General features: G+C 45.8%; 2 protein-coding genes across 2 annotated transcripts; both read right to left on the bottom strand.

Moving 5' to 3' along the window:
* Positions 1 to 498: 498 nt before the first annotated feature.
* LOC115597147 (calpain-2 catalytic subunit-like) lies at positions 499 to 7,965 on the bottom strand. The gene is made up of 21 exons (XM_030442870.1): positions 7,643 to 7,965; positions 6,997 to 7,066; positions 5,718 to 5,836; positions 5,474 to 5,607; positions 5,213 to 5,381; positions 5,031 to 5,114; positions 4,675 to 4,760; positions 3,808 to 3,882; positions 3,540 to 3,700; positions 3,222 to 3,391; positions 3,098 to 3,109; positions 2,693 to 2,904; positions 2,553 to 2,589; positions 2,387 to 2,452; positions 2,239 to 2,296; positions 2,061 to 2,125; positions 1,357 to 1,425; positions 1,177 to 1,255; positions 925 to 1,041; positions 767 to 825; positions 499 to 672 (listed from the first exon to the last, which is right to left on the bottom strand). The coding sequence occupies exons 1-21, from the start codon at positions 7,877 to 7,879 to the stop codon at positions 649 to 651; spliced, it is 2,103 nt and encodes a 700-aa protein (XP_030298730.1). The 5' UTR covers positions 7,880 to 7,965; the 3' UTR covers positions 499 to 648.
* A 259-nt stretch (positions 7,966 to 8,224) lies between these two features.
* Positions 8,225 to 20,437, bottom strand: LOC115597148 (calpain-2 catalytic subunit-like). The gene is made up of 21 exons (XM_030442871.1): positions 20,057 to 20,437; positions 15,271 to 15,340; positions 14,492 to 14,610; positions 14,103 to 14,236; positions 13,841 to 14,009; positions 13,655 to 13,738; positions 13,488 to 13,573; positions 13,317 to 13,391; positions 12,779 to 12,939; positions 12,524 to 12,693; positions 12,416 to 12,427; positions 11,604 to 11,815; positions 11,373 to 11,409; positions 11,174 to 11,239; positions 11,014 to 11,071; positions 10,452 to 10,516; positions 10,197 to 10,265; positions 10,027 to 10,105; positions 8,775 to 8,891; positions 8,624 to 8,682; positions 8,225 to 8,540 (listed from the first exon to the last, which is right to left on the bottom strand). The coding sequence occupies exons 1-21, from the start codon at positions 20,291 to 20,293 to the stop codon at positions 8,517 to 8,519; spliced, it is 2,103 nt and encodes a 700-aa protein (XP_030298731.1). The 5' UTR covers positions 20,294 to 20,437; the 3' UTR covers positions 8,225 to 8,516.
* Between the last annotated feature and the right edge of the window lie 1,535 nt (positions 20,438 to 21,972).

The following is a 21,972-nucleotide window of genomic DNA, read 5'->3' as shown; positions in this document are numbered from 1 at the left end:
GCATAGGGACTACGAAAGGGGAATTAGCTAGACTTGCTCTGTCCAAATATTACCCTTGTTGTGAAAATAGTTGGGTTGAAGATAAACATTATCCCAAATGTTTCAAACAACGCTCAAGCTCAGAGAAATCCACAAGTTTACTTGAGGTACCTGCGCTGCCAGATTTTACTCCATTAGCCGTGAGCTAGCGTTAGCCAGCAACAACACACAAAGAATGTCTTGATTGTTTAAACTCAATTAAATTCAACTCTCACTCATCAGTACTCACCAGAGACTACCGTGAATAAAGTACATTTTTTCAGTCAACATCACTGTCACAATGTGACATACAGTCTGGCTGATAAACAGGAGAGAAGATAAGGCCAGTCTTTAATTAAAAAGCAATCTCCGAGCTCTCCGACCGTAAGCAAACAGCTCTGGGCAGACATACATGCTGAATAAAATGATCTCAAATCGATCGAATGCCAAATAAAAAGAGTCTTGTTTGCAAATCAGTTGTAGCTTTAATATGTTTATTATGTCAATCAAACTTATTTTCCCCTTTGAAATCAGCATCTAGTTATAGGTTTACATGAGACACAGACTGACATTCACTAGATGACACACGGCATATTCAGGTATGATGACTCTTCATTGGTCCGAGCTCCTCTACAACATCGCCAGATTCAGCCACTGTGGATGAAAAAAAAAGCACAAGTCACTGTGTGTTTCACAAAGCATTGTTGTATAATTCTATGACGTGACGTTATCACATCAGGGCTCTTACCTCCATGAAACCCAACTCTATCTCACCGGACCCATCCTTGTCCAGGGTCTTGAAGGTGTCTGTTGTAAATATAAGAAAACGTCATAACTGGATATGTAATGTCTGTATGGCTGTAGGATACAAAAAAAACACACGTGGTCAGAGGGACAAAAACTCACTGAATAGTGACTCCAAGCGGATCAAGCAGCACACAAAGTTGTCAAAGTCAATGGTGAGGTTTGGATCACTGTAGCGGGCCACGATTATCTGATGCAGAGGGTTGTTCAAAGAGAAGCCTGTCAAAAAGGAGAAAGGTTTATTTAATAATAATATCTACAGCACATAATGGGGGAAAAAAAGAAAGTATAAGCAGTATCCTCTACCCTCTAGTCCCTTTTACTTAATGGAAATCTGTAAAATGGGTTTCTCACCGGCAGCCTCAACAGCCATCCGCATCTCAGAGGAGCTCATACAGCCACTTTGGTCTGTATCCCTCTCTTTGTACAGATCCTAATGGAGAGAGCAACAACGTATTATGTGCTTTCACCAATCTACTTATAAACTATGTTACACGTGATGTGTTGGAAAGTGCAACCAAATAAGGAACTCACCAGGAACTTCTCAATCTTTGTCCACAGGATCTTAAATTCTACCAATCCCAGCTTGCCGCTTCCATCTTTCTTTATGGAGTATGTCAAGGAAAACTGTAACATGCTCCACACAGAGTAATGTACGACAGGTTCTGGCCCTCCATCAGATATGTTTCATGTCGGTTCTTGTGCATGTAAAAGATCTTAAAAGTCAAATAGGTCAGTCCACGCCTACAGAAGCTCCCTGTTTCCCACAGAAACAGACGCTTGTTTAATTCTGTGACTTTGTGACATCACACTATCTCACACTCGAGTCACACATTTGCATCATTTTTGCCTTGTGACTAGCGTGGCAAGTAAGAATTGATTTAACACAGCTGCCTTATCGTTTTTAGGGGAGCTGGGTCAGGCATGTGTGAGCTGACCAATTAGAATAGACTGGGTATTCAGGAGGGAGGGGCTTAAAGAGACAGAAGCTAAAACAGAGTGTTTCAGACAGAGTGCTGTCACACTGGCAGTATGACAAATCTGAGGTGTGTTTTTTGAGCACTGGAGCATGCAAACATATTCTAGTAGAAACCCAAAATAAAATGATTTACTTATTATTTATCATTGTATTATTTAGTATGTCTCCTTTTAAAGCTAATTAAAGGGGAAAACAGGGTGTTAAGAGGAGGAGATTTATTGTTTTGTGGCTTTTGTGACATGGTAGTAAGGAAGGATACATCCAGCAGGTTGATCATGTTGCGGCAAGTCGTTTGGCTAAAGCCATTGTTTTTTACATCCGATCCTGAAAATGAACCAAAAACGGGTAAATATTCAGTAGTGTCATGCAGTGTCAGGTGCACATGAATGCACATACTGATCTTGCCTGAAAAAGAAGAAGGAAATTATATATCTCACTCTTCTGAATCACTCGGTTGAGGATCTTGTGCAGCTCAAATGCAGAAATCTCCACATCCTAAGAAGCATATAGACATAGACAGACTCTTACGAGAACATAAGAATGACTGTTTGAGGCCGTAATGTGTCAGATCTTAAGCATACTTACATGTCCGGCCAGCTGTCCAAACAGTCTCTTGAATCTGTCACAGATGTCATCTTCATCGACATCAACCTAGAGGTGATAAAGTGATAATTTTTAGCTTCTTTCATAAAATATTAACATCAGTTTTCAAAACCTTTAAAAACATTTATATCAAAGATTCTGATTTTACCTGCTCAACGTGGCAGTCTACAGGATCATCAATCTCTCTGAAAACAGCAGGAAGTCATGTGAGGAAGTTGTTTTGAATACTATAGTTTTAATCTTCTGTCTGTCTCTATGAAATTGCATTTATACGTGAGAGTAACATACTGGAAATCAGCCTGTTTCTCAGTGAACACCCGCAAGTAAAAGTCTCCGTTCTTGTTGGGCTCAAAGGTGGAGGGGATGATGAGGTACTCTCCAGGGGGGAGACAGAAGTGGGTGCACACCTCTCGGAGGTTGATGAAGGTCTCGGAGCGTGCTTTTGAAGAGTTGCGCAGGAAGAAGTTTCTCTTCAGGTGCACCTGCCTTTTGCCAGAGTACTGGGCAAATGACACGCATGCAAGACGGTCACATGAGAGCACGCTGTACCATTGCTACTGACCTACCACTGTTATTTTTTTATAACACATTATATTTGTTTTTATATTTTGTTAATACTGCAACATTTTCTTTGAATAATCATTCTGCTCCCGGCAACACGTTTATGAAGCACCTTCACCATTGTATACACACCTCCTCAGGCAGCTACAAAAAGACAAAAACAAATCAAATGTCAGAATATGTGAAATGTTGCAAATACAATCTCCACTGACACAACTAATATTACTTCATTGTCACCTTAAAGGAACCTCCTTACCTCATAGATGGCAAAGCCGATGGTCTCCATGTCCTGCCCCAATTTCCTCATCCGCCGTCTGTTCTTCTGCATCAAGCCCACGATGACAGTGCAGCCCTCCTCGCCATCATCTGGGTCATCGTCCACATCCTCCAGCTTTATGACAAACTGAGGATTCATCCAGAAGGTGTCTAGGGAGGGGAGCAAGGGATCAGGGCGCCGATCGACAGCATTGTAGCAGCCAAGACACGCTCATGACACACTATGTTGATTTACGACATGCATACACTAGTGCTGGATTCAAATCCGGAAGGTAGATTGAGAAAAAACTGGCCGTACTTGGATAGTTTCTGCAGCCCCCAGCCGACACGCCCCTTCTCCAGGTTTCTTCAAACTCTGTCTCCGCCCATTTCTTGTACTCGTTGCTGGTTAGTGCATCAGGGGTGAGGTTGCAGATCTCGAGGCGGGAATACTTGCGCAGGAAGTCGTTAAATGACATCCTGTGGACCAAAAGGTACGAGGGGTAATACTCGAGTATCAATAAAATCAGAGATTCTCAGCACGAGGAACCAGGAAGAAGAAGAAAAGTAGTTTCAGCAAGGATTACCAGAACTCGCCATCTTCAGAGCGGTTGGTCAGCCTCGCTCGGTCATCGCGGCTCACACTTCTCCACTCGGAGGAGCTAGAAAAAAAGAAAACAGACCAGTGAGGTTAAAACATGGAGAGGGTGAATAACAGGCCTGCATCTGTTTCTCCAGACTCCAGCTATACCTCGGGCACCAGAATAGTCTGTGTAGCAACTTCTTAACCACAGGATTTACCAGCCATTCCACTGGGTGTGTACGGTTGTGTGTTCAGACTTCATACCCCCATCAAAACAAAGGATGCAGTTGTTTTAATTAGGCTGGGTCGTCAACAACACAAGAGGGTGTGATTAGGAAAGCTCCATTTGAAAGAACGGTTGGTGACCAATCCAACGGTGACTTTTGTCATTTGGGTACAGACTGTGTGACCAAAATTAGATTGTTGTCCTGTAACAATTCTTTTCTTTTAAATAATGACATTTTTTTGTCACAAGTTTGAAACAACCCTACATTATGTGTTCTGTAGCTGTATAAGTTACATGCAGAGTGTAATATTTTCTGTTGAGGAACGAGGCATAAGACACTTTTAGAAACACTGGTACTCATCATGAAGGGACGCAGAATGTCTTTTAAGTAGGCAATGGTGACGTTACGGCTGCTCAAGAAGGCTGCCACACTCAAGGTCTGCTGTTTGAGATATTTGAGTCTGGATTAAAGCAGTAGACTCTCTGATCAACCAACATCGGCTTCCCCTGAGCCACACACTGCTAACGTGGCTTAAGAAAGAGTGCTTACCACTAGTGGCTGCCAATAAGAAGTACAAGAGCTTATATAAACCATATGCATGCATTTCCTGCCCTTGAATTTCCCCAAAAGGGCACAACACCTACTTGTCACTCCAGGCTCCATTCCACTCCACCTGACCCCATGGGTTTCTGATCCTGATCAGCTGCTCCATTCGTCCTCCGTACTCCACCTGAGACAGAATAAGGAGTCAGCTGCATTTTCTGGTTCCAGCTTCTCAAGTAGAATTTGCTACTTGTCTTTGACATAGTCAACTGACCAGACTGTTATTTGGACAGAAGAAACTGATCTGATTGACGACACTTTTGGCTCTGCAGCATTTTTCACAACTTTTTCATAGAAGTGACAAGTGTCAGATTAACCTACAGTGAAAATGATTATTAGTTGAGGCACTAGCCAATACTCCAAACCTGAAAAAAAAAGTGAACTGAGGTTTCCTCACCTGGTCTGCTCCTGTCACTGAGTAGGCATGGCCCTTCACAAGCTTTTGATATGTGACGGCTTCTGAGTCACTCGCACTGGTAATCTGAAGCGAAGAGGAAAACCTTGTAATGTATAACCTACCAGATCCCAAGAGGATATCAACCACAATACATGAGAGTGACAGAAGGAGCTTGAACGAACATCAATGGAGCATCCCAGGAGGGAGCCTCTCTCCAAGGCCTTCTTGATGATTTTGAAGAGGTGGGGATCTGGGTTTCTCAGCTCATGCCTCTCAGCGATTCCTCCAGTGAAGTCTTCAAAACCCTCAGTGGTGCTGCCTCCGGAAAGAGCCTCGTAGCATCCGTTCACTCTAAGGGCAAAATGAGTCATTGAATGGCTCGACAAGAAAAACAGACACCAAAACTTAAAAGAAAGGTACCCAGAGGTTCAGTTATTTCATACTTGGCATAGGCCTTCTCCAGCAGCGCGCTCCAGAACTCAGAATTCTCCGCTGAGTGAACAAACAGCAGCTCTCCATCTCTGGTGGGCAAGCGGTCGTCGACCACCACATCCACCCACTCACCGAACTGCCAGAACTGAGACCCACAGAGAAGACTCAGTCAGTCAAATCAAACCCTTTTCTGCCACTTTAGCTTGAAAAAAAAATGAGGCTGCGACACTGTGTGTGTGTGTCGAAGTTCTGTACCTCGAAGTGAAAGATGCCAGCGTAGTCCTTGTCGAAGCTTTGGTCGTGGGGGACAACGCGACACAGAACCTCTTTGTTGAGCGTCAAAGAGGCGATAGCAGCCAAAAGCCAGCAGTCGCCTGAACACAAGATCACACCGACACTGAGACATTTCATTTTGTATGTTTCAGTGATGCATTCATGAGGTGAGTTCATGAAGTCGTTAAAAAGTGATTCAAGATGAATAAACAAGACGTTAAAAGGTTAATAAGAAACCTGTCTGAAAGGGGCTTAAAATTTTCGTTTGAAAGAAATGTATTGCTTTTTATGTAAGGTCTTTATGTATGACGCTATGTGTGATCAATCAATCAATCAATCAACTTTATTAATAAAGCACTTTTCATACATGAGTATGTAGCACAAAGTGATGTCATGGGTAGGAACAAGATGGCTGCAGAGGGAAAAGATAACGCTGTTCTACACTTGGTCAAAGAGGCACGCGAGGCACTTGTCTTTCAGTTGTTTTACATAGTAGAGTTTAATATGTGTAGAGTTGGCACAGAGAACAGAGAGCGAGAGCAAAAAATAAAAGTTTAGAGGTCATCAGTGCGATACGTGGCCATTGTTTCATTGGACCTGTGTAGCTGCAGTAGGAGTAGCGGGGGGAACTCCTGCGTTAAATCATCATGTAACACCGAGAGGGTTTCAGGTTGACACGTCGGCTTCATCTCGGCTTTATGACACATTGCCAAAACATTCTAGGTATGCAGTTTGTTTTCCAACACACACACCCCAGTTGTGCAAAGTCAGACTATTGTCTTGTCTCTCTCTCTGTTCATCAGCTGCAAGAAACTCAGTCCAGCCCACAGTTGTGTTTAACTGCCAGACTGGGTGGAGACAGAGGCGACTGAAAGGAGCTGTCTGAAATGTTTTGGGCACACTGGCAGCTCATTGGCATTTACAAGGAGTAATCTGGTTTGGAGTGTTTTTTTTTTGGTTTCATAAAACTAGCAGAGGAGAACCTAAGCAGGATGATATAGAGTATAGCGTGTGAGCGGTGTGGCACTGTGTGCACATCTGGTAACTGAGCCGGTCGAAGATAGGCATGCAAAATCATTAATTCAAATGGCTGAGCATGGAAATATGACTCCTTTGTAAAATAGAGTAAATATCTCGTTGTACTGTTTTATCTAATGTTGCCATCAAAAGGCATTTGGATATGATTAAACAGAAGTTATGAGGGTAACTTTTAAGGTAAAGGAGCAGACAGTGTCAGAAGAATGTACGAATCGTGTCTCACCAAGTGCCCCTTGACAGATATCAGTCCTGGTAGCGTTTTCAACAATGAATTTTGGATTGCGACACAATTCCTGAGAGAGAGAAAAAAAAAAAAAAAGAGTTCAAATGGAGTCAAACTGCAATGCCTTCTCACATGGTTTGCATCCCCCCTCATCTGGACAATGATGTTTGACTGGACGTTAAAATGTCCCGTACATTCAGTGCAAAAAGGAACTCTGCAGCAGTAAAACAGCGATAGTCTGTAATACTGCTCACATGACAAAGAAAGCTGCAGTTTGGAGTTTCTTATCTCTTGAAGCCACATCTTTTTGAGTTTGTCACCAACCACTAAAACCACAATTTGCTGTGCAGACAAGCAAGAACAAGCCTCACCAAACAACAACTACCTACTATAAAGGATGGAGCCTACTGTGTGTACTGAGCGTATGATAAAAGAGTACTGCAAGTACTACTCCCGTAAATCTTCATTCAAAATAAGGTGTACTCAATTAAAAGCTACATTATGATGTCACTGACTCCTACCTTAAAAGATAGTCTAAATTTAGTTTAATCTCTCTGGCCTATACAGCCTGAGCCCTATTTTTCGGGCGTGTGAAATAACTGCAGCAACCAGCCTGTACTTTGTCACCATCTGCTGTTGTACCCACCGTAGGTCTTTTCCAGGTGATGCCCCTAACCTTGTAGGAATTTGGTCCGAGTTCATCGTAGCCTAAGGATGAGGGCAGAGCCTCGAAGCTGTCATCCTCGAACAGTCGTCCACTCTCCAGACAGCTTGACCTCAGGGCTTCATAGTCCTGGTTCAGGTATTTAACTGCGTGAGAGTTGGTTCCAATCCCTTTTGCCTTCTCTCTTCTGTGCTGAAGTGTAGCTGCGATGCCAGACATTTTAAAAGATTGTACAGCTGTCTGTGTTCTGACGACTGTCTCCCTGAATGTGCGTGTGGTTAGACGGGCTCTGTGTTGTATGTGCTGCTCAGCTGTCTCCACACCCTTTATTGTTCATGTCAGCCTGTAGATGGACTGCTTTGGCTCACCTGTTTCATCCAGCATACTCTACACCTGACTTTGATACATGGCTCATGATTGGCCCAGATGTGGCCCACATGTACAGATGGGCGAAATATCTCACTATATTTCTACCACAGTAGATATAAAATGATCTGTTACCAGAATAAACCAATCGTTTCATTTCCAAGATTTTATAAATAATAATAGCCAAGAAGCCATGGATAGTTTTTTACTTTCTTTATTCTCACAGAGTTGTAAGACATTTTTTCCCCCATTGCACCACAAAAATACATGACCGTTACAAAATATCTTCAAGCATTTGGGATTTCTTTACCCATGTATATGTCAAGCAGTTATCATAATTGTATCATATCAATACATTTAAGCCCTTTAAAAATAATTTGGAATATAAAGAGTGTGTTTTTTGTGAAACAAATTGATAAGTTGTTGAGTGACTGAGCTTCCTCTTCCAGCAAATATCACAAAGGGGTCCTGGCTTGGCTTGTCTCCAGCATTAGTGGATCGCCAGGCACAGCCACTGTTTAGAGGAAACACAATTATACGAGCTGTCCAAAGGGGAAATGCAAAAAGAGCAGCAGCTTCTGTTATTCTCTCACACACCTGTTGCATATCCAGCTCAATCTTCCCCGAGTCCTGTCTCTCCAGAGACTTAAACATTTCTGAATAAGAGGCGGAACAAAAGACAGCTCTCAGATCACACAGCTCAATATGAGATATACTGAAGTGATGCTGCAGTTATTCTGACACTTACTGAAGAGCATTTCCAGTTTAATGAGACAGCCTACAAAACTGTCAAAGTCGATGGCGTACTGGGTGTCAGCATAACGACGGACGATGGCCTGCAGCACAAAGCTGTTGATGTGGAGGCCTGGCAAAGAAAAATAGCCTTTCAACACCACTACCTGTTAGCCTGTAGGGTCAGTTTCATCTCATGTCACATCATGTGGTTTACCTGACTATGGGTGTTTCAAAGGTAATAATGGAAGAGTTCTGTTACGCAGCCTCGCCCTTGCTTGTTTTGTTCCTTTGGTAAAGTATACACGAATGACATTTATCTGCAGGGAGGAAGTCCTCTAACTAGCCTATCCAGTCTGTCAGCTGTAATTGCCTAGGATACTAAAAGACAACACCCACCTGCTGCCACCTCAGGCTGTGAGACTCCTCAATTCATCCTCTGCAGTCCACTGTATGAAATAGTGTGTTTTGTATTTTCTCTTGTAGCATGTAGCATAAAGGGACTCACTTTTGGTTTTTAAATATATTATTTTGACAACATGTGGTCATATTTTATCAAGACATATGAAAAACAATTGGTATATTTGTCAATATATAGAGAATATATCATTGAATATACAGTGTGCAATAATACTGTACATTGCCAGTACATTATTTACTGTGTATTACTACTGAGTACTAGTGCGTAGTACATGATAAGATGAGTACTCGATAGTCATGGATTGATCCACATCCATATTTGAACTCAGCCTTCATTTTGATCTCAACTACATGCCTGCGACGTTTGCTGACTGTATCTTGTGCCATTATTGTGGTAACAAAATCTGTCCACAGTCAGACAGACAAACTGAAAACAATAGCAGCTGCACCGGAGTGGATGCGAACAGTTGGGATACATTGATCTGCAACTTCAATGAATGTAGCCCGGGGGCAAAAAGTGGGGTGCAGATGGTTTTTTCCTATGTTACACCTCACTAGTCTCTTGCCCCCCCTCTTGCTCAGACCACTCCCATGTTTGAACTCAGCCTTCGATTTGATCTCAACTACACATATGTGCAGTTTCATGACTGTATTTTGCACGGTGGTGACGCAGTTGATCCCCACTAGTTATTACCATAGTAACAACTATTCCCCCTGGGGTCCTCTCGAGAGACAAGATAAGACATTCAGACATCATATTACGAACAATCTATAATATCAACAAAACAAAATTAAATGCAAATAAGTAAAGAGCAGTGACTCTCCTCTCACGTGACAGTGTTTGTTACCTGCTTCAGTTGCGGCACATCTCATCTCGTGGGAGCTCATGGTGCCAGAGTTGTCTGAGTCGTGATTCTTGAAGATCTCCTACACGACCCAGGCACCCATGTGATGACAGATTCAGCCATTTGTTCCAACATGTCCAACACACTACGTCAGAACAAAAATCACTACTCACCAGGTATCTCTGGATTTTGTTCCAAAGCATGTGGAACTCCACCAGTCCCAGCTTGGCACTTTCATCTTTCTGGAGAATGTTAAGGTTTCTAAAAGGCTCATTCTGGAAAGACTTTTGTTATTAATAATAATAATAATAATAATAATATTAACTGATCATTGTCATCTTGAAATCCCACAGTGAGAATGCACCCAAACCCCAAAAGTTTAGTTTAAAATACTACTGTGAGGGGACAATTTTTCATCCTGAGGATACGTCCAGCAGACTGACAATGAGGCGACCTGTCTCAAGGCTGAAGCCATCTGTCTTGAGATCAGACCCTGCAAGAAAAGTGAAAAAACAGAGCTAGCTCCAACTCTTAAAGCTCCGCCAGTGTTAGAAACTAAAGTGTGTTTCCAGGTTTTGGGGAGTACAACTGCATATGTGAAAGAGTAGGATGAAGCCTTTTGTGGATGTAGAAAAAGCCTCATGAGATATTAAGTTTCACCAGTGATGTAGCTCAAGGTCTGAGTTGCAGCGTGAGTAATGTAGACGCCAGGTTTTGGAAAAATGTATGGAAAATACGAATGATCAAAATCGACAAAGCAAAAAAATTTATATTTGGGATTCTTATTCCACACATTGTTCAAACCTGGCACCTACATTAACCACAATGCAACTTTGTCACTGTCTGACATCACCGGAGGCATTTATCAGATTACATCATCTGGAGCCACAAAAAGCTTTATACTACTTTTTCACATGTGAGATGTGTACTCCCAAAGACCTGTATACACACGTTATTATGTAAAATAATGTGGGATCTCACAGTACTTACTGTGAGAGACGACGTTGTTCAAAATTCTCACCAGTTCGAAGGCCGATATCTCCATGTCCTGTTTTAAAATGCATATTTTAAGTGAGCTTTAATTTGTAATCAAGGTTTAGTGCTGTCAACGCATCTCATATACTGTCAGCTCTCATGTTGCTCTACCCACATTGCCGGCAATCTGCTTGAAGAGGTGCTGGAAATGAGGATCCACATCACTCTCACACACCTCCTCCTGTGGGAAGAAAGACACATCAAAGTCTATGCCATTGCCATCAGTGCACTGGATCTCCAAATTTGTGATATTTTAATTTGAGAGAACATTTGAAAAGAATGTTAGTTCATCATTCTGTACAATTTCTTTTTACCTCCTCTATTTCAGCATCAATGTCCTCCTCCAGTGGGCTAAAAACAGAAATGTACAGCTTTAGCACACTCTGCTGCCCTGCAGGGAAATAACATTCACGCTAAGTTGACTGCAAAGACTAGACTGTGACCGTTGACGGAGCCGGCCTCTCAGCTTTGTCCACCAGATGGCTGTATAAACTAAAACTCTCAGGCCCACACCTATCAACCTGAAGTCACTGTAACTCAGATACCTGGTCGCAGCCTGTTTCTCAGAGAACACCCTGAGAACGAAGCTGCCGTTCTTGTGAGGCTGGAAGGTCGAGGGAACTATGGCATATTCTCCAGGAGGAAGTTTGAAGCGGTCGCACACTTCTCGCATGTTGACGAAGGTGCTGCTCATGGCCACAGCTCTCTGTCGCAGCAGGACATCCGGACCCAGGTGGATGTTACTGCGGCCTTTGCACTGAAGATTAACAAGAGATTACTGGATTGTCAAGCAGATACCCTGAAATTCACAATGCAACCAAGCAATACTTGGAATACTTGCAATGCCTTTTTTTTGGCATTTTAAAACATCATGGCTTGGTTTAAAATAACTAAAGGTTGGAAATCAGGTCTTGTTTGTGACCTACTTTTTGTGTTTTCTAAAATGTTGTTGTGATTTTACTGTCCGGGCCACCGTACTATGAAATATCCAAATTACAAAAGCTGCAATATTTTTGACAAAGGTCAAATGTGTGCTAAAGTACCATTATAATGAAGTTCTGTACTGCTGCAGAATTGCCTTGGACTACAAATGTTGTTCTCCAGATCTAAGACAACAGGTTTGTTTAGCAGACCCCCCAAAATGTCACATCATCATCATTTTTATAGACAGTTTATAAAAATAATCATTCCATCTCATCATGAATCACAATTACGGTCATCTTTTTTGGCTAAATTATCGCAATATACTTTGTTTTCTTTTCCTTTCTCCATATTGTGCAGCCTTACTGTTTTGCATTTAAAAGTGTCAGTTTTTAGTAAGGGATCAATAGTGGCGTGTAGTTGTTCAAATACAGACCTGATCTGGGACCTGTGAATGAAACAGACAAATAATGTTATTAAATCAGTCAGTAATTAAAAACTATAGTTCTAATTTCAAATGACATAACAAATGTTTCTGAGGCACCTTATAAATGGCAAAGCCAATGGTCTCAAGGTTGCGGTTAAGTCGCTTCTGCCGTCGTCCATCCTTCTGCATCAGTCCCACCAGAAAGGTGCACCCATCCTCCCCATCCAGAGGATCATCGTCCACATCCTCCAGACGCACCACAAACTGAGGGTTGGATGAGAATGTGGCTGGAACACAGGACGGTGTAATCTTTTAAAAGAGATATTGTAGCACAACTTCTTGCTCAGGCATATGTATGGTCTCTCCTTCTACCTGCGTGATTGCGGCAGCCGCCAGCAGTGGAGCCGACCCTCCATATCCCTTCAAACTGGTAGTTGTTCCAGTGGCCCACGTCATCGCTCTCAAGCGTGTCCGGGGTCAAGTTACAGATCTCCAGCCTGGAGAACTGCCTGATGAAGTCTGAATAGGACATCCTGAGCAGAGAGACACATATCTCAAGAAAGAGTGTTGTGTAATTTCTCAAGCATTAACATGTGATTACTTTCCCAGCCTGAGTTAGACCCTTAAAAGGGCCAGTGTGTAGGAATTAAGGTGAATCTGCTGACAGACATGGAATATAATGTACAGAACTGTGTTTCTATCAGTGTATAATCACCTGGGGGTACTTAGTTGGTTGCTAGAGATCTGTCCTTACCACTAGATGGCACTAAATCCTACCCACTTGCCCTTAAACAGTTGCTTTGGTGAGGAAGGAGATCATGATCACCAATGCGTTTGATAGCATTAACAAAATAGCAAAAATATTGCATGTGTTGTAATATAAATTCAAGGTTAAATATAATGGAATTACCAGAACTCTCCATCTTCAGCCACATGGTTCAACTTTGATTTCTCATCTTTCCTGACGTCGTCCCATTCACTGGATCTAATCGTGAGGGGAGAAAAATCATGGTTTTTAGGGAAATCCTGAAAATAACCTTTGGCAGCTTAGAGTTAATAGATGCGGAGCGTCGTTATTTACCCATCACTCCACGGCCCAGTCCACTCCACCTGACCCCATGGGTTCCTGACGCGGACCAGCTGAACCTGTCTGCCTTGATAATTAACCTAATAGAGAGCAACAGTGGATAATGTCATTTCCACACAGTAACAAAAGCGCAAAGCAAAAAAGCTGACTATATGGTATACCGTCTCTGCGCCAGTGACAGAGTATGCGTGCCCTTTGACGAGCTTGCAAGCCTTCACTGCCTCTGTCTCACAGGCGCTGGTGATCTGAAAGAACAAAGAACGACCATTTCAATCTGATGACTTCCTGCTGTCGGTGTGTGTAAGTTTGCAAATCGGCATGCAAATCAGAATGAAAATAAGACTCACATCAATAGAGCAACCTAGCAGTGATCCGCGATTCAGGGCCTTCTTAATGATTTCAAAGAGGTGTGCTGGAGCCTTGTCTAATGTGTATAGCTCTGAGATTCCTCCCGTGAAATCCTCAAAGCCCTCAGTAGTGCTTCCTCCTATCAGGGCCTCATAGCAGCCACACACCCTGCCAGACACAGATGGGTGTGAAAAGATTCACAGACTACATTTTTACTGCATTAATGTTTTTCATTGAAGACATAAGAGGAATGATCCATACTTAGCATAGGCCTTCTCCAACAGCGGTGTCCAAAACTCAGAGCCCTCCGCTGAGTGAACAAACAGCAGCTTTCCATCTCTGGTGGGTAAACGGTCATCGACCACCACGTCCACCCACTCACCAAACCGCCAGAACTGAGAAGAGAATAATCTCCATCAGTAAACTCAACGTCAGACCTTCGCAGTCCTGCATTAAGACTCATGAGCAAGGCCTCAGGCCACAGGCAAAATGAAGGAACTGCTTTGGGATTCAGATCAAATTTACACTTGGTTTATTCTAACTGGCCTATACCATTGTGCAAGTTTGCCATTGAAATAAATAATCATTCTATAAACTGATAAAGAAAAAAGCCAGGATTAGGGGTCTGATGAGAAAGGTCTTTGTCTGACCTGAAAGTGAAATATCCCGGCGTAACCTTCGGTGAAACTCTGTCCAGGGGGCACCACACGAGCCAGGATCCGCTGGTCTAGAGTCAGGGAGGCTATTGCAGCCAAAAGCCAGCAGTCGCCTACAAAGGAAGAGTAGATACAGACTCTGACATCAATCAATATGTGTTATTCTCCACTGTTAACAGTAGCCCCATTCACACTGCCCTTTCAGTGTGCCCCCATTCTCCATATTGCCTATCTGTGGGAAAGTCTCAGATGCAGAGAGGGGGTACAATTTTGCTGGGCTCTAGCCCTTTTCTCACAGAGACTTGTCATTATCGGTGTAGCAAAGGCTTGCCTTTTCTCCGCCTTTGTTTGTTCACACTGTACCAAGCAGCTCTGGCATAAAGCTGCTCCAGTGTGTCAATCCATACAGCACGGTGGCGCTGCAGATCAAAAAGATCCCTAAGCCAGATACATGCCTGGGTGTTTAACCACAAACATCTCTGGTCAAAACCTTCCACCCATCGCTAACTTAAGAAGGAGAAAGAGGGGGTTTGTTGAACAACCTCAGACTGACACACCCCTGATCTATGCCTCTGGCTTTTCCATTCACACAAGCTGCTCGAATCTGCTGGTGGTTCTGATACTACTTCCGGAGGCGGAGAAGACTCACATCTACTCCGGAGGTAGTATAAGAGCTGCAGCAGAGATGTTTGTGGTTAAAATCCAAACACCCCAGCATGAATCCGCCCAACTGTTCATCCAATCATGTACCCATCCCAGTTCCCCCCACTTACCAAGCCCTCCCTGACAGATGTCTGTCCTTGTGGCTCCACCGTCAATGAATCTTGGGTCCGAGCACAGCTCCTACAAAGAGCACCAAACCATCACAAAGAGATGAATATTTGAAAGTAGTGTTGGGAAACGTTTCCTTGGATTGTATCACACTACTGAGATGGTAGGAGAAAATACCATTCAGTGATTTTGATTTGATGACTGTTACAAGAAAAAATACACCCATGAAAAGACTTCACACATGCAGTAGTATTGATACAACTTGCTTCAGTCAACATCCTGCACAGACAGACTCTAAGTTTTGTCTCTAATATCCAGATCAGCTTTGTCTCATCCACACAGCTGCCCACACATAGATCTGATCAACTCAATAGGCAAAGTATATCCTTAAATCAATATTAGCTTGTTTGATCATTTTGATCATTACAATGATGAATGGAGTATTCAGAACTTTTTCTGCCTTATAGGACAGTATTTGGGGCATGAACTCAACCTCCTGATCCAGATACAGTTGGAATGTACTTTTTTTGCTTTTAAACTTCTATAATTTGTAGTTTCGATTTTCAGACACCCTCAGAAATTACAAACATGAGTTCTTCTAACTTGAAGTCTTTTGACTTGAAATGATGAGACGGATGAATGTAGTGAACAGAGTTCACTCAACTCTAAAGAAATATAATCAACATCGCAATGGCAGCATGCTGTCATGACTGTAAATCTGTCTGTTGTGTTCTTGTCTGGTTTTGTCTTGTGGCTTCTTGTATTTGATTTCCATGTCTTTGTATCTTGTCTTGTGTCTTGTTTTTCCATGCCCTCATGTGTCCTTTAAGTTCTCCTGTGTCTTTTCCTATGTTCCCTCTGGCTCCCTCTGTCTATTGTTTTGTTCCCCTCATGTCCTCGTGTGCTCCTCCCCTTCGTTACTTCACCTGTTGGTCCACCTCACCTGTTCCTCGTCTTGTCATCAGTGTCTGTGTACTTAGTCTGTGTGTTTCCCTTCACTCCCTGTCTGGTCATTGTTCTTGTCAGCGTCCGTCCGTCCATGCTCCATGCTCCATGCTCCATGCTCCATGCTCCATGCTCCATGCTCCATGCTCCATGCTCCATGCTCCAGTTCCTGTGCCTCTGTCTGTTCCTTGTTTCCCCACGGTATGTGTTTTTGGAGTTTTGCATTTTGCATCTTTGATTTGAACTTTGCCTTTTTCTTTGTACTTTGTCTTGTTTTTGGTTGATACTTTGCCTCCTGCCCCGTCCACGTCCTGGCTCCCTGAAGTCAGGCTCTGGGGCCCAAACTCATGCCTCAGCTCCGGCGTCAGTCCATGCCTCAGCTCCGGCCACAGACCATGCCTCAGCTCCAGCCACAGACCACGCCTCAGCTCGATTCCCAGCTCCTATGTTGGCTGCCCAGTCGATGCCAGCTGGGTCATCCCCTTTGACGGCATGGCTGACAACGGTTCCAGCTGGCCTTCAGTCGGCGGCCCGGTCGACACCTGCCAGTGGCCTTCAGTCGGCGGCCCGGTCGACACCTGCCAGTGGCCTTCAGTCGGCGGCCCGGTCGACACCTGCCAGTGGCCTTCAGTCGGCGGCCCGGTCGACACCTGCCAGTGGCCTTCAGTCGGCGGCCCGGTCGACACCTGCCAGTGGCCTTCAGTCGGCGGCCCGGTCGACACCTGCCAGTGGCCTTCAGTCGGCGGCCCGGTCGACACCTGCCAGTGGCCTTCAGTCGGCGGCCCGGTCGACACCTGCCAGTGGCCTTCAGTCGGCGGCCCGGTCGACACCTGCCAGTGGCCTTCAGTCGGCGGCCCGGTCGACACCTGCCAGTGGCCTTCAGTCGGCGGCCCGGTCGGCGCCTGTTCCTGCCAGTGGCCTCCAGTCGGCGGACCTGATGGCGCCTGTTCCTGCCAGTGGCCTCCAGTCGGCGGACCTGATGGCGCCTGTTCCTGCCAGTGGCCTCCAGTCGGCGGACCTGATGGCGCCTGTTCCTGCCAGTGGCCTCCAGTCGGCGGACCTGATGGCGCCTGTTCCTGCCAGTGGCCTCCAGTCGGCGGACCTGATGGCGCCTGTTCCTGCCAGTGGCCTCCAGTCGGCGGACCTGATGGCGCCTGTTCCTGCCAGTGGCCTCCAGTCGGCGGACCTGATGGCGCCTGTTCCTGCCAGTGGCCTCCAGTCGGCGGACCTGATGGCGCCTGTTCCTGCCAGTGGCCTTCAGTCGGCGGACCTGATGGCGCCTGTCCCTGCTCCTCGGTCGGAGGCCCGGCCGAGGCCCGTCCGGACACTTCGGTCGGAGGCCCGGCCGAGGCCCGTCCGGACACTTCGGTCGGAGGACCGGCCGAGGCCCGTCCCTGCTCCTCGGTCGGAGGACCGGCCGAGGCCCGTCCCTGCTCCTCGGTCGGAGGACCGGCCGAGGCCCGTCCCTGCTCCTCGGTCGGAGGACCGGCCGAGGCCCGTCCCTGCTCCTCGGTCGGAGGACCGGCCGAGGCCCGTCCCTGCTCCTCGGTCGGAGGACCGGCCGAGGCCCGTCCCTGCTCCTCGGTCGGAGGACCGGCCGAGGCCCGTCCCTGCTCCTCGGTCGGAGGACCGGCCGAGGCCCGTCCCTGCTCCTCGGTCGGAGGACCGGCCGAGGCCCGTCCCTGCTCCTCGGTCGGAGGACCGGCCGAGGCCCGTCCCTGCTCCTCGGTCGGAGGACCGGCCGAGGCCCATGTCGAAGCCCTGTCCCTGCTCCTCGGTCGGAGGCCCGGCCGAGGCCCATGTCGAAGCCCTGTTCCTGCACCTCGGTCGGAGGCCCGGCCGAGGCCCGTTCCTGCACCTCGGTCGGAGGCCCGGCCGAGGCCCGTTCCTGCACCTCGGTCGGAGGCCCGGCCGAGGCCCGTTCCTGCACCTCGGTCGGAGGCCCGGCCGAGGCCCGTTCCTGCACCTCGGTCGGAGGCCCGGCCGAGGCCCGTTCCTGCACCTCGGTCGGAGGCCCACGCCATGTCCAGGCCCGGCCGAGTCCCACGCCATGTCCAGCGCCTGCTCCTCGGTCGGAGGCCCGGCCGAGTCCCGCGCCAAGTCCAGCGCCTGCTCCTCGGTCGGAGGCCCGGCAGAGGCCAGTACCAAGTCCCGTGCCAAGTCCAGCGCCAGCTCCTTGGTCGGAGGCCAGGCCGAGGTCGTCTGCCGCCAGCGACCCTTTATTGGCTCACAGGCCACCAGCTCCCTGCGAACCTCTGTTGGTGGTCCGGCCAAGGCCCAGGAGGGTTTCCCAGTCAGCGATCCGGCCTCAAGAGGGCTTCAGCCCACGCCTCCGCTGCCGGCCTCCAGTGGGTCCCAGCCCACGCCTTCGCCGCCGGCCTCCAGTGGGTGCCAGCCCACGCCTTCGCCGCCGGCCTCCAGTGGGTGCCAGCCCACGCCTTCGCCTTCGCCGCCGGCCTCCAGTGGGTGCCAGCCCACGCCTTCGCCTTCGCCGCCGGCCTCCAGTGGGTGCCAGCCCACGCCTTCGCCTTCGTCGCCGGCCTCCAGAACGCCTACGCCTTCGTCTTCATCGCCGGCCTCCAGAGCGCCTTCGACTTCGTCGCCGGCCTCCAGAGCGCCTTCGCCTTCGACTTCTTTACAGTCATGACAGTACCCCCCCTCAAGGGGGGGGTACTGTCCCCCTACCTTGAGGGGGGGGACAGTACCCCCCCCCTCAAGGGACAGCTTCATCTTGAAGCTGTCCCTTGAGGGGGGGGTACTGTCATGACTGTAAATCTGTCTGTTGTGTTGTCTGGTTTTGTCTTGTGGCTTCTTGTATTTGATTTCCATGTCTTTGTATCTTGTCTTGTGTCTTGTTTTTTCATGCCCTCATGTGTCCTTTAAGTTCTCCTGTGTCTTTTCCCATGTTCCCTCTGGCTCCCTCTGTCTATTGTTTTGTTCCCCTCATGTCCTCGTGTGCTCCTCCCCTTCGTTACTTCACCTGTTGGTCCACCTCACCTGTTCCTCGTCTTGTCATCAGTGTCTGTGTACTTAGTCTGTGTGTTTCCCTTCACTCCCTGTCTGGTCATTGTTCTTGTCAGCGTCCGTCCGTCCATGCTCCAGTTCCTGTGCCTCTGTCTGTTCCTTGTTTCCCCACGGTATGTGTTTTTGGAGTTTTGCATTTTGCATCTTTGATTTGAACTTTGCCTTTTTCTTTGTACTTTGTCTTGTTTTTGGTTGATACTTTGCCTCCTGCCCCGTTTTGTCTGCTCCTGTTTTTGTATTCAGCTTTTGTTAAAATAAAGCTCGCCTTTTGTTTCCCCACGCCTTGCCTCTCGTGCGTTACTGCGTTTGGGTCCACCTTCCCCTTTCCAAAGTCTTCCCTTTAACCCCCCCACCTGACACATGCAACATTTGAGAGTTAAAGCCATCCTGAAATCCTTCTTTTTCATAGTTTGAAGAAAACAATGGAAATGTACTGTGTTTCTAAATGCTAACCATGATAAAGGTTTAATGCAGTCTTTAATAAATTCCTTGGGGTGGAGCCTGAACTGTAATAGAGCTACTGCTCAACCAAACAGATCAAATAGGAGCAGGTGCTTCTGTCCTTTGTCTGAAATGGAGAACTGGATCTTCAAATTGGGAACATAAAGAGGGAAATCACACTTGTTATGAATAATTGTAAGTGTGACTGAACAGTTATTGTTTCAAATTAAAACCTTAAGATTACCCAGTTATTCCACCTAAATTAAGTTGACTCAAATATGTTTAAGGCAGCAATTACACTTCCAATTTCAAATTAAACCAGCCAATATGATATACAGTGTAAAAACAGTGTTTATTTGCTTGGTAGTTGCATCTTACCTGTGGCCTTTTCCAAACAACACCCCTGGTCTTGCTTGAGTATGGTCCCAGCTCATTGTAGCCCAGTGATTTGTGCTCAGCTGGGAAGCAGTTGTCTTCAAACAGACATCCTCTCTTCAGACACTGCTGGCGCAACGTCTCATAATCCTGCTTAGCGAACTTCACTGCACGCTTGTTGGTGCCAATGCCTTGTTCCCTCTCCTGCTGATGGGCCAGTCGATGTGCCGTGGAAGTCATCCTCTCCTTTCAGCTGGATATAGAGGCCCTCTCTTTTTGTGAACTGAGCTGGGTCGACTCGTCTTGCAGCAGCTGGACACAATCCGGACGTGTCTGTGTCCCAGCCTCCTTTATACCGTAACTGCCACAGGTGAGGAGAAGACAGGGTGGGATCACAGACAGGGTGGGGCCTCCAGAGGACAGCAGCAACACCAAACAAATATGCCATGAGATGGCTGTGACCACAGCTGTAGTGCAAATAGGAACACGCCTAGAGGCAACTTCAAGCTCTACTCTCGTTTCCTCCTTTGTGTGTGTGTGTGTGTGTGTGTGTCCCTGTTTCTGATGAGTAAAAAGCCAAAATGCAATCATTAGACGTTCTTCAAAATTCACCAAAGTGCTGACAAATAACAAAAGAAGAAGAATGATGTGAATGTGGTGTGTTACTTGAAGGGATTACATGTTCTACATGCAGCGGAGGGTTGTGAAAGGGAAGCTTAAACACATGATATGAAGCAAGTGTTAAATGAAGAAATAATAAGAATGGGTTATAAACAATGTTACAACATTGAACCCATGGGATGTTTGCATCCAATCAGTCAAAGTGTGAACAAATACCTTTATTACTACTGTACTTATCCTGTATGCTAGGGACAGCCAATCTAGTCCTGACTCAAACAGCATCTCCAAGTCAGTTAAGTGCTTAAGTCAGGAGCTATGTTGGTGTTTCAGCTGTTGAATGCCACACTGTATGTTTTATAACATATCCTGTAAGACTTAGATGAACCACATACACTCTTGGTAAATAAGGATATACCAAAGAAGTTACATCAGAATGGAGATAGACACAAACAAAAAAGGCAATACATATACTGTAACTTAAAGAGGACTCACTTAAACGGCACACTGTATGTAAAACCATTTTGTAGAGGAAGTCCTTCAATTATCTGGATTATTTCTTGACTTCATTGCTGAACCAGATGCTTCTATACCACACATTAACCATATATCCAAATGTCAGCCATCCACGCCCAGTGGACAGAGAAGTATTGTCTTGGATAACAATATTGAGGTTATCCACAGTGCCTCCAAAGCCGGTGGTTTTAACTATTGTGGGAAGCTGGAGCAAGGGTGGGCCATAACCCACTCAATGCTTTGTGTACTCGTCGCATTTGTGAACAGATACCATCTTTACATGCTTGTTTTTCACAGTGATAGCTGAGCTCTCCATATCAAAGTTGAACTGGTAACGATGATTATACACATAAAGGACATAGATTAAGTCTGAGTACAAACTGTTCTTAAATGTACGGCAAACAGAGAGAAAAAACCCTTGTATTGTTGATTGACTTTGCTATCAATATATTTGGAAGCAGTTTGCTGACCTACTGCACAACAACCTCTAGCAGTCAGTGATTGATTAGCATTAAAAGCATAGTCTACACTCTAAATGAAAGCATAATGAGTTGTACTGTCATGTAAGTCATTACAAAGGTTCTTAAAAGTCCTTTCAAGATTTATTGTTGGTAACCGCTTCACTAATGTAATGCAAGAAATGATAGGCAGTATGTTATTACTGGGCTTGTGCGCCATTACAAATGATTAATTATGAATACACTGTTATTAATAACAAACATCTAATATAAATCACCCATTGTTGTAAAGTAAAAGCTAATAAATAAGTAAAATACATTCACAAA

This window comes from Sparus aurata, chromosome 15 (assembly GCF_900880675.1).
Source record: "Sparus aurata chromosome 15, fSpaAur1.1, whole genome shotgun sequence".
Lineage (NCBI taxonomy): Eukaryota > Metazoa > Chordata > Actinopteri > Spariformes > Sparidae > Sparus > Sparus aurata.
Note: the sequence above shows the minus strand (reverse complement) of the source record. Positions and strands in the feature narration are given on the sequence as shown.

Excerpts from the sequence above, each read along its gene's own strand:
- LOC115597147 (XM_030442870.1), bottom strand. The coding sequence starts at position 7,879 with ATGTCTGGCATCGCAGCTACACTTCAGCACAGAAGAGAGAAGGCAAAA. Across the intron at positions 3,883-4,674 it reads AATGGAGCCTGGAGTGACAA|CTCCTCCGAGTGGAGAAGTG; the intron begins GTAGGTGTTGTG and ends CTTTTTTTCTAG. Across the intron at positions 2,590-2,692 it reads GAGAAACAGGCTGATTTCCA|AGAGATTGATGATCCTGTAG; the intron begins GTATGTTACTCT and ends TGCTGTTTTCAG.
- LOC115597148 (XM_030442871.1), bottom strand. The coding sequence starts at position 20,293 with ATGACTTCCACGGCACATCGACTGGCCCATCAGCAGGAGAGGGAACAA. Across the intron at positions 13,574-13,654 it reads CTGTCACTGGCGCAGAGACG|GTTAATTATCAAGGCAGACA; the intron begins GTATACCATATA and ends GCTCTCTATTAG. Across the intron at positions 13,392-13,487 it reads ACTGGGCCGTGGAGTGATGG|ATCCAGTGAATGGGACGACG; the intron begins GTAAATAACGAC and ends CCTCACGATTAG.